Raw genomic sequence first — 12,008 nt, 5'->3', positions numbered from 1 at the left:
TCCTGAGGTAGAACAGAACCTTTGGGTCAATGCTCAACCTCTTGGCCACTGAGCCACACCGGCCGGGCAATACAGATTTTTGTTACTTAGAAATTTTATAGAATTCTAGGGATAGCCTGGTAGCAGAATTGACAGAATCATTTATGATTTTAGAATGGACCAAATATTGACTGAGCCCATTAACCAAAAGTATTATATGTATTCCAGGGGTTGGGAGAGAGGAGGAATCCATAGTGTAATTTGTCCTAATCTTGAACCCCCGGTGATGGCTCTCATTGAAAGTGTTTGTGGGTTTGCTCTGGCTGGTGTGGCTCAGTTGGTTGGGTATTGTCCCATGCACCAAAAGGTTGTTGGTTCAACTCCTGGTCAGGGCACGTGCCCTGGTTGCGGGCTGGATCCCAGTAGGGGGTGTGCAGGAGGCAGCCTATCAACATTGCACTGTCACATCGATGTTTCTTTCTTCTCCCTTCCTCTCTCTCTAAAAAAAAAAAAGAAGAAGAAAATCAATAAACTATTCTTTTAAAAAGAAGAAAGTATTCCTGGGTTTAAATATTTTAAAACTAGAGGCCCAGTGCACGAAAATTCATGCACTCAGGCGGGGGGAAGGTGGTCCCTCAGCCCAGCCTGCACCCTCTTGCAGTCTGGCAACCCTCAGAGGATGTCCGATTGACAGCTTAGGCCTGTTCTCATGGGGAGTGGGCCTAACCTGCAGTCTGGCCTCCCTCTGTGGGAGGCGACAGGGTGGCCCAATCAGGTGATGGCCAGCTAGCCCTGCCCCCTTCTGCCCCCCCCCCAATTACCCCTCCACCGCCGCTGGTTGCTGGTGCCCCCCGATCGCCGTCCCCTCCCTCTGCCTGCTGGCATGCACCTTATCTGGCCTGGTGCTGACTGCTCACTGGCCCCATCCCCAACCAACATGTCAATTTGCATATTATGCTTTTATTATATAGGATAATTCTTTTTCCTCCTCAAATGTTCAGCTTCCTGGAATAAGGAGGAGATTAGAGGGAGATGAATATAATGGATCCCCTCTATTCAGTGCTTCAGTTTTAATACAATTCATTCTAAATTTATACTATGATTGTTGGTGCAAGGATAGACACAAGACCAGTGGAACAGAATGGAGAATCCAGAAGTAGACTCACTCATGTATGGTGATTTACCACAAAGGCACCATTATAATTCAACTAGAGGCCCAGTGCACAAAAATTTGTGCATTCAGGGTGGTCCCTCAGCCCAGCCTGCATGCACCCTCTCATAGCCCAGGACCCCTCGAGGAATGCCCACCTGCCAGCTTAGGAATGTCCCTACTTCCCAGGGGAACGGGCCTCAGCTGTCACAATCGGACATCAGCTGTCAGCCTGGCTTGTAGCGAAGCAGAGGTCCCCTGTGAGAGTGCACTAACCACCAGGGAGCAGCTCCTGCGTTGAGCATCTGCCCCCTGGTGGTCGGTGCACATCATAGCAACTGGTCGTTCCTGGTCATTCTGCTGCTAGGGTCAATTTGCATATTATTCTTTTATTATATAGGATAGGAAAAGGATGGTCTTTTCAGCAAATGATGCCAAGGCAAGTGGATGTCCTTTGGGGGAAGTGGATGAACCTAGACCTCTGTTCATAGCACACACAAAAATTAATTCAAGATGGGCCACAAGTGTACTAGTAAAGTGAAAAATGAAACCATAAAGCTTATAGGAGAAAACAGGAGATCTCTCTGGACTTGGGCTAGGCAAAAAATTTCTTTAATTTTTTACCTAGCCCATCCATGTTTGCAACAGAAAAGCCAAGACCCCTTTAATTCTTTAATCGGACACAAATCATAAGAGAAAAACTTGATAAATTGGACTAGATTAAAACGAAGACTATCTTGGTTTTTAAGTTACACCCTGGGAAGAATCTATAGCATGCCCTTGCGGGAAATCAGGCAGGAACACGTCCCTGTGCGCTCTCTGCCCTGACCAAGATGGGTGACTAACTGCCTGACTAGAGGGAGACACGTAGGTTAAAATCAGGGCTTTGCTGCAAGACTGAGCCCTCCCAGTGAAAATGCCTTACAATGCTTGTGTGGCTTTGATACGTGAAAGGCAGCTTTGTTCCAAGCCCTCCAAATCTCTTCTCGGAACAGTCCCTTGAGATCCCCTGAGCTTTGATGTCATCCTGCTGAATCCTCTTGTGGAAAAGAGGACAAAGCCACATGGGGGCCCTGAGAGAGGTGAGCGAACGTAGTTCAAAGTCCAGGCAGATCCGGTCCTGTGGTGTCCAAGCCCTTGTGGTCCCAGGGCCCGGGAGGAAGCCTGGGGTGGGGTGAGGCCCGGCCCAGCCCTTTGCAGGTCCTGTGTTGGTGCCGTCAGACTAGGAAGCATCAGAGACAGAGCCAGAAACACACATAAACACAGCACCACCAGGCTCACCACATCCATGTTTGCAACAGAAAAGCCAAGACCCCTGGCCAAGATAGAGGCTTCCTCTTTAGGCCTATGGTGCAGAGGGAAGGAAGCATGGAATATATTTTGGGCTTTCAAAACTTTGATTGTTTTGCACATTCTTGCAAAGCGGGGGGGGGGGGGGGGGGGGGGGGGAGATGCCCCAGGGATTAAAAAAAATATCAGCTTCTAATACTTCAGATGAGTGGGAAAAATCTTACATGCCGGGAGCATTTCCTTTCTGTTTCGAGAAATTAATGGTGTGCTGGAAATAGCCTGTTGCAAAAGGGGAGACTTCGTGTCCCTTGAATGCTGATTGTGCCAGAAAACTTTCCAGGCCTAAGGGGAGGTTGTGCCTTTCCCAGGACTCTGAGGCAAGCTGACCCTGCAGTTAGATGTTCGGCTGCAAGACACAAGGCAGCAGAGAGCTAAGATTCAGAGTGAATTCTTTATATATATTTATTTATTTATTTATTTCAGAGAGGAAAGGAGAAGGGACTGAGAGATAGAAACATCAGTGATGAGAGAGAATCATTGATTGGCTGCCTCCTGCACTCCCCACACTTGGGATTGAGCCTGCAATCCGGACATATGCCCTGAACTGGAATCGAACCCTGACCTCCTGGTTCATAGGATGACGCTCAACCACTTAGCCACACCAGCTAGGCATTCAGAGGGAATTCTTAACTCATTTATCCGAGAAGCGCAAGGAGCCTGATAGGTTTGGTCCTGGAGTGGTGGCTGTCCCACCTGGAGCCCAGGCCCCCAGCTCTGCTCCCTCCTCTGTGGACTGTCCCTGGTCTCTCTGGGGGCCCTGGGGGCCTGAAACCCGGCATTCAGAGTTAGCAGAAGTAAAATTCCAAGTTCCACCTGTTAAAAAGTAGGTGTGCATGTCTCTCCTGCTGCAGATGTTGGGGAGCTGGCACCTCAGCAGAAAAGAGCAGGGAGTACAGATCTTTCAGTATCTGTTGGCTTCAAAAGCATTGCATTTCACCCTGGCAGAGAGCTCAGCTGGTTAGAACATGGTCCTGATATGCCAAGGTTGTGGGTCCGAACCCCTGTTAGGGTACGTATAAGAACCTATCCATGACTGAATAAATAAGGGGAACAATAAATCTTGTTTCTCCCCCCCCCACACACACACACACACCTTCTTCTCTTTCTAAAATCAATAAAAAATAAATTTAAAATAAAAAGGTGTTGCATTTCAGAGCTGGACCAGAAATCATCCATTGGGTTTACTTGCATCTGCTCTGGGTAACATGTAGCGCATTGAAGTCCTGAGACCTTCCCCTAATGTCTTACCTAGGTTTGGTTGCCTCTCAGTTGATTAGAGCAGGGATCAGCACTATCTTCTCTGTAGAGCCAAATGGTAAATACTTTAGGCCATACAGTCTTTGCCACAAATGCTCCACTCTGGGCATGGCTGTGTTCCAATAACATTTTTTAAAATATATTTTCAGAGGAAGGGAGAGATAGACACATCAATGATGAGAGAGAATTATTGATCGGCTGCCTCCTGCATGCCCCCAACTGGGGATTGAGCCTGCAACCCGGGCATGTGCCCTTGACCAGAATTGAACATGGGATCCTTCAGTCCACAGGCCGACACTCTATCCACTGAGCTATAAACATTTTATTTTATGGACAATGAACTGTAAATTTCTTAAATTTTTCACATTATGAAATACTAGAAGCCTGATGCACAAAATTCATGCAAGAGTAGGGCGGCCTTCCCCTGGCTGCTGGCACCAAATTCCCTCTGGCACCTGGGACCCATGCTTCTCTCGCAGAGAGAGGCCCCGCCCACCTGCTACTGCCCACTGGTCGGTGGCCTGGGCCTCCCTCTGTGGGGCAATCATGGGGTGATGGCCGGGCCCCCAACCAATCACATTGCACTGCATTGGCTGGCCTGGCGCCAGTGGGTGTCATAGCATGGTCCCAGATGATCACCTGGATGGTCGTCCAGATGGTCATCCGGATAGTTGTTCTGCTGTTTGGCCTTTCGGTCAATTTGCATATTATGACTTTATTGTATAGGATTCTTTTTTTTTTCCAACCACTTGAAGATGTAAAGACCACTCACAAGCCATGTAGAAACAAGTAACAGGATAGATTTGGCCCACAGGCCAGAGTTTGCCAACCCCAAGACCTCTTCTGTCACAAAAAGGATGAATACATTGATGTTGGTGCTAAGGACCTTCTTACTGGAGGGGATATGATAGAGAAAGCGAGGGATGTGTGCCAGGATTGAGGGGATAGGAGGTGTCACTCTGGGCTCTCCCTGGTGGTCCCACACCCAGGACTCAAATCAGACAATGCTTTCCACAGGTGCCCCCACTTGCCCACGCCCGCTGCCAGTGACCTGGAAACTGAGAATCCTAAAAAGAGCCCTCCCCTTGGGGTCCCTGGTCACACACAGATCTGTCACTGCTTTTCTTTTACCCACTGCCTCCTCCTTCCACCTTCTTCCTTAACACTCAGGCCACTTCTGTTCAAAAGTGTCTCCCAGGGCACACAGCACCGCATGTTGATCTCTTCAATGAAAGTTACCGTCCCTGCCTTATCACCACTGACTCACCAACCTCAGATCCCAAGCTTCTTAAGGCAGGGACTACCTACCATCTTTTCAGGGTACTCAACACATTTTCAAATATCGTCGTAAATTGTTTTATGTTGCCCCCCCCCCCCCCCCCCTAACTAAAAATACAAGAAAGAAAAACATGGAACAAGAAAGAAAAGCATGGAACATTTTGGAACTAAATCTTCACTATATTAATTGGAAAGACCCAGATAATGCAAAACAGCTGGTAAATTCAAATTAATTTAAGCATGACTTGAGAGAGTAGAAAATCTTATAAACAATAAAATTTTCTTCCTACTTATTTTTTGTTTTTGTCTAGATGTACACATTCTCAAAGCATAGCTTAAAGTCATGCTGGTGGCCAAGGGATGCCAGTCTGGTCTTTGAAATTTGCTTCAGATAATTCACAGAGGGGACAGCGTCATAAACAAAATCAAGTATTGATCTCCTTGCATGCTGACTGATGCTAAAGATTGTTTTTTAAAAATTTATTTGGCTTTGTGCCCTCTCTTGTAGGTCCTTCCATTGTGACCCCCCCAAAAAACATCTGGAATGTCACTGGTGCCAAGGTGTACTTGAGCTGTGAGGTCATCGGGATCCCAACCCCTGTCCTCATCTGGAACAAGGTCAGTGACACAGATTTTAAGAACACATCCTCTCTCACTGCACAAGGACGGTACTAACCTAAAATCCTCAGCCGGTTCCATTGCCTGCTGCTCCTCCTTGAAACCTTATGGCAATCTTCTAGATACATCCCTGGGATCTAACCAACATTTTTACTGACCGCCAAATAGCCCCTGCTCTGCTTTTGTTAGGGAGCCTTAGGAACTGGGAAACTATAATGCTGACACCCAAACTCGCCCTCGGTATGCATGTGTATGCGTGTGTGAGCATGCCTGTGCTTCAGTGTGAGTGTCAGCATGTGTGTGCATGGGGGTGTGTGTCCCCATTAGGGGGTGAGTTCCTTAGGCAGGTTGGCTGAGTTCTCTCTAAGTCAGAGTTTCTTAGCCTCAAGCACTGTTGATATTTTGAAACAGATCATTCTGTGTTGTGGGGGCTGCCCTGTGCCTTGTAAGGTGTTCAGCAGTATCCCTGGCCTCTACCCATTACATGCCAGTAGTACCCACCCCCTCAGTGTGACAGTCACACAGGTCTCTGGACATTGCAAATGTCCCCTGGGGGGAAATCACCTAGATTGAGAGCCATTGCTCTAAGCCTCCATTTCCTCCTCTGTGTCATGAAAGTAGCTTGAAAAGATGACATCAAGTAAAGCAGGTAAAATCACCTGGCTTGTCAGATATGTAGTTGGCACTGCTTGTTAGCTACTATTCATGGACATGTTTCCCTTCAGGTGGTATTGTTTTGTGTAACTATCTTCCAATTTGAAGGACAACATATTCTCAGCATGTCTGTAGAAGGGAAACTATTTGCCAGGTCAAATAATACTTAACGATTGCACAGTGCAGTATTTTATGTTTCCCAGTTTGTATATTTTGACGCGTTTTTAGCACCCCCCACGAAAATCCTATTAAGTACATATCAGACTAGTGCAAACAAACAGGAAATCTATTTCAGTAAAAAGGCATAACCAGACACTTATTTGTAGCAGGTTTACTTCTCCAGCAAGTTCTAAGATGGATGATGGTCTCTTGATTATTTTGTTGGCTTGGTGTCTGACCAGAGGAGCAGTTTCTGGAACTCTGGGAGGGATTTTGGCACCAGGACTCTTTTTTTGTTGCAAGTTGTAGAACTCACTTCAAACTAGTCTAGGCAAAAATAGTGGAAGTCGAGTGGGGTGGTGATTCCAATTTCAAGGGCAGCTGGATCCAGATACAATGTGCCTAGCCTCCTGGCTCTTGACTCTGCTCCCAAGGTACTGGTCTTAGTCTTTTCTTCCCCCCCAGAAAGCTTCCTCCACACTGTGAGCGATATCGTCTCTGGCAGCTCCGAGTTCACATTATCACGGCTTAAGGATCCCAGAGGAAATTTTGTTCCACTCTTTCTAGTGCGTTTGTAAAATTCCCCCTGCGGGACCTTGATTCACATTGGGTCACCTGCCAACCTCTGGCGCCGCCATGTGGCCAGAAGGCCGCATCGCCCCCATCGGGCCCTCTGGTGGGAATGAAGGCAGTGTTTTTTCCAGAAAATGCCTGGGGGTGGGCAGAGACGGCACCAGCTAGCTGCATTACAACTATCCTTTGCAGCTGAAATTGCTGTTAAAGGAAGCAGTGAAGTTCTTTCACCTCAATAAGTTATTTTTTTAAAGGGGAGTGGGAAGCAATGGAGAGCAAAAATGCAGCTGATGGGTGTGTACCTTCTGGCCTCATGGTGAAAGCTGCTGCCGCTCCTCCTTGCGTGTTTGGAGGCTACTGGTTTGTTGGGGAGTGAGAGGCGGAGAAACAGTCTTTCCAAAGAATGTCCATACAAAGCTCCGCAGCGCTCTAGGGACTGCACAGTGGAAGCCAGGGGGACCCAAGTGTCCAAGGCCTGTGACCTATTGACAAACCCGCAAGCGAGTAATTTCTTCAGCCCTTTCTCTGCCCCTCCCCAGCTAGTGTGCACACACCAGGGGAATAAATCTGCCCGGGGAATCTTTTCCTCTAAGCTTCTGGGATTGTGTGGGGCAGATCCCATGGGCTTCCTTAGGGCTTGTCAACTGCGGGGGAGGGGAGTTGGGGGACAGGAAAAAATAATTTTCTACAAACTTGCCAGAAACAAGCAAAAACGCAGCTGCTAGGCTCTGCTGATTTTCCTCTGCCTCCATCGTGTAATTTGCCACATGGGTGGCATAAAGCAGTTGTTTCAACCTGCAGATCACGAACCACCAGTGAGTTCTGAGTGTAATGTAGAAATCACAGCCTGCAGTTTCTTAAAAATAAAAAAATAGGACAGGAAATATCTTAAGGCATCCCATTTAGTAAAGATATCATTTCCTAAAACCTTCCTTTTGTATGTGCCACATCACAATGCAAAAATGTGTTTCTTACTTTGGCCCATGTCAATTCACTTTAAAAGTCATGACTTAAATAATTAAACAGGACATTTGTTTTCTCCCCACTGTCCTTGTACCAAACTGCTGAGAATACAGGCTTTCTATGCATTCCCACGTCCAACTCCACTTTAAGCACGGAACTGTTTGTGGGTATAAATGAGTAATAGAACACTGAGGTTCCAAGGGGCATGTCTTTCATGCTCAAGGATCTCAGCAACACCCGAACTAACAGGACACGCCTTCTCTCCCGACACCAGGCGACAGCACTTCTATGGTGGTCACAGCCTGATGAGTGGTCTGTGACTTCCTGGTCAGTAGTTACCTTGTGATATTAACCCGCAACCTAGGTGTGTGCCCTGTCTGGGAATCGAACCCTCAATCTTTTGGTTCATGGGACGACACTCTAAATAAATGAGCCCCCCGGCCTGAGCCATAGTTTGCCTTTATAAAAAGGGGGAAAAGTTAAGACAGTGTTTACTGTTGGCCTCAAACCAAGGAAATGAAATGTCTTAACCCATCCTGAATCTCCTGAGATACACAGGGATAGGCAGGAAGTTTTGTCATGAGAATGACATAGGCATTTGTTTGACAGGCGTTTTTGTTCTCAGGACTTCAGTACATACTTGGTGAATCCTTAGCCCTCAAAGAATTGGTGTTTAACTCAGCCTACTGTTTTTCATTGATGAGGCTGTTGCCGAAAGAACGCCTGCACCGGGGCTCCTGCAGAAGGTCCCAAGCACCAAACCTACCTAGCACTGGGCGATACCGTTTGCCGTTCACACATGTCTTGGCAAGCAAGGAAAGGCCCAGCAGAGCAGCGGAATGTATAGGGCATGAGTAAATGATGGTGTCCCGGGGCAGGAGAGCATGATGTGTGTTCCCCAAGCATGCAGAAAAGTACATTCATACATGTAAGGTTGTATAACTTAAAACATAGGGAGGGAAACTGACAGGATGAGGATCTTTCTCGTACCTATTCAGGGAAAATACGAAAATTGCTAGTTTTAACCCAGTTAAAAAGTCTGATGTACTCCTTGTGCAATTATAGAAACGTGGCCGCTTCCAAGCTGATGATTCAGTGCAGAGAATGCAGAGACGATCTCCCTCTTTTTTGCAGGTCAAAAAGGACGATAATAGATTTCACAGGACAGAACTCTTGCCTGGTGACCGGGACAACCTGGCCATTCAGACCCGAGGTGGCCCAGAAAAGCACGAAGTAACTGGCTGGGTGCTGGTGAGTAGCAGGAGCCGGCCAGGCTCTCGTTGTTGGAATTAGACACCACGGACCTGGCAGCGACGCCCGGTGCACTGCCCGGCTGGAGGCACTCACACGGAGCTGCTGCTCCACTTTCAGACGCAGCTGAAAACAGCTGAAGTTCATTGGATGTTTGGAAATGACCAACAAATAAGAACTAATTTTTTTTTCCTCTACGTCAAAGCAAAATGATCACAGACCTGATCCACGCATTAAGTACTTTAATCAAGTACTGATTAATAGTTATTTTACTTGACCTTTGGTAGTTGTAGATACTCACTGTGTAGTGCTGAGATCACACACCCACCCTATCAAGGTCTTCCTCCAACTGTCGCGTGCACCTCTCCAGTTGTTAACCTCTGCAATGTGACCGAAAGTTGTCGGTAACATTTCCTCAGAGTACGCATCTCCCCAGCAAACCAAATCTGGTAGTTGTGTAATTCTCCTAGCATGGGGCTTGCACTATTTCTAGCAGTATCTTTGCTGTGAATTCCTTGGTCATCACAGGAAACTTATAACGACTTCATTGAGACCACTAGAAAAAGAGAGGACCAGCAGAGAGGCACTAACGATTCTTTTCCATTCACAGTTATCTCCACTCAGTAAGGAAGATGCTGGAGAATATGAGTGCCATGCATCCAACTCTCAAGGACAAGCTTCAGCATCAGCAAAAATTACAGTGGTAGACAGCATACATGAAATACCCGTGACTAAAGGTAGGTACTACATCTCAGCCACTTAAGAACTCGTGCTTTTGCTTAATAAAGAACAGAACCAAGTTAGAAAGTATCCGACAGCCCTTAATGAAATTCTGTAATGTCAGGAATCCACAGGGGCATTAAGTGTATAATCAAAATGTAGAGCACACAGCTCCAGAAGCGCATCCGGGCGGTTGATGGAATGCTGTTATTACAGTAAACTTAGATTGTTTCACCTTATACATGAGACAAAAAACTCAAACTTGACTGAGATGGCTTCTATTTCCCATGACTATCTATCCACATGGCATTTTTCCTTGGTGTTGTGACTATTATATTAAATTCCCATTTAAAAGGAAATGATTGTGGGCACTTCCCTTTGAGCTCGTATTTAAAAAAGCCAGAAAGGAGAGTATATTGGCAAGTATCCAACTCTGTTCTGCCTCTATCCACTCTTGTGTCAAAGCTTCCTCTTAAGCACCCATCCTGGTAGTGTCAGAATGATACTACTTTACATGTATATAGTTCTATTAGACTGATGTCTGGATTGGCTTTTCCTTAAACCAAAAATAAGAACAAAATTGATTGTCAGCATTTGTCAAACCATCCCTCTGTGTGTATCACTCATTTGCGGTATGAAAGGAAGACATATCACGTAAAAGACGTCTGATCAGATTCTCCTCAGCCACGATGTGTAAAGCCAGGAGGTGAAACAGATGGAGCAACAGCTGAGAGTCATGTGTCTCAGTCTCAGCTCTGCCACTAATTACTCCACTTTAAATTTTGAATGACAGCTGGATGACAAAGGAAAGGTCCTTAGCCTCTCTGGACCTCAACTTGATGGTTTGTGAAATGTGCTCTGCCAGTTCTATAAAGTCCATCTCTTGCCCTGGCTGGTTTGGCTCAGTGAATAGATTGGCCTGCGGACTGAAGAGTCCCAGGTTTGATTCCAGTCAAGGGCACATGCCCGGGTTGCGAGCTCAATCTCCAGTAGGGGGCGTGCAGGAGGCAGCCGATCAATAAGTCTCTCTCATCACTGATGTTTCTCTCCCTCTCACTTCCTCTCTCTTATCAAAAAAAAAAGTCCTTGCCGAAACCGGTTTTGGCTCGGTGGATAGAGCGTTGGCCTGCGGACTGAAGGGTCCCAGGTTCGATTCCGGTCAAGGGCATGTGCCTGGGTTGCGGGCACATCCCCAGTGGGAGATGTGCAGGAGGCAGCTGATCGATGTTTCTCATCGATGTTTCTGACTCTCTATCTCTCTCCCTTCCTCTCTGTAAAAAATCAATAAAATATATTAAAAAAAAAAAAAAAGTCCATCTCTTACACACAGACCAATACGACAAAATCGCCTTCCACATTCAAAATTGTACAGCTCAAATTCTAAAGAGCACTCCACCATCTATTATCTATGCCAGTGATGGCGAACCTATGACACGCGTGTCAGAGGTGACAGGTGAACTCATTTTTTGGTTGATTTTTCTTTGTTAAATGGCATTTAAATATATAAAATAAATATCAAAAATATAAATCTTTGTTTTACTATGGTTGCAAATATCAAAAAATTTTTATATGTAACACGGCACCAGAGTTAAGTTAGGGTTTTTCAAAATGCTGACACACCAAGCTCAAAAGGTTCACCATCATTGATCTATGCAGTTACATACCCTTGATCCCCCACATTTGAACATCATTTATTTGGAAACACTAAGCCACCTAAAAATTAGAAAGTCAACCATGTACATATATGTAACTAATTTTTTTTCTTTTTTTTAAACAGGTGAAAGTGCCAAGCTATAAACCTGAAGAATATATTAGCCTGCATAGCTAAACATAGTCATGGATAACTACTACCCTGTTCTTGCCTAATAACCAGTTTCTTTTCATCCAGTCCACTAACACCTTAGTTTTATATTCACCGACTTTACACAAAGATAACACATCAAGACTATCTACAAAAATTTATTACCTGTTTACAAAACAAAAGCATGCATATCATCAAACAAAACAAATAAAATGCTTTTTCTCACAATATTTGTTATTTTTAAGTCGTTATCAT

At 45.8% G+C, this 12,008-nt stretch overlaps 1 protein-coding gene across 1 annotated transcript in view; it reads left to right on the top strand.

The window, feature by feature from the left end:
• IGFBP7 (insulin like growth factor binding protein 7) overlaps positions 1–11,981 on the top strand; it is a 66,352-nt gene extending 54,371 nt beyond the window's left edge. Inside the window, exons 2-5 of the mRNA XM_036335076.1 lie at positions 5,523–5,632; positions 9,116–9,232; positions 9,843–9,969; positions 11,730–11,981. Coding sequence (XP_036190969.1) covers positions 5,523–5,632; positions 9,116–9,232; positions 9,843–9,969; positions 11,730–11,749 — 374 coding nt within the window. The 3' untranslated portion in view covers positions 11,750–11,981. The remainder of the gene's footprint in view (positions 1–5,522; positions 5,633–9,115; positions 9,233–9,842; positions 9,970–11,729) is intronic.
• The last annotated feature ends 27 nt before the right edge of the window (positions 11,982–12,008 follow it).

This window comes from Myotis myotis, unplaced genomic scaffold (genome assembly GCF_014108235.1).
Source record: "Myotis myotis isolate mMyoMyo1 unplaced genomic scaffold, mMyoMyo1.p scaffold_m19_p_1, whole genome shotgun sequence".
In the NCBI taxonomy this organism is placed as follows: domain Eukaryota; kingdom Metazoa; phylum Chordata; class Mammalia; order Chiroptera; family Vespertilionidae; genus Myotis; species Myotis myotis.
Note: the sequence above shows the minus strand (reverse complement) of the source record. Positions and strands in the feature narration are given on the sequence as shown.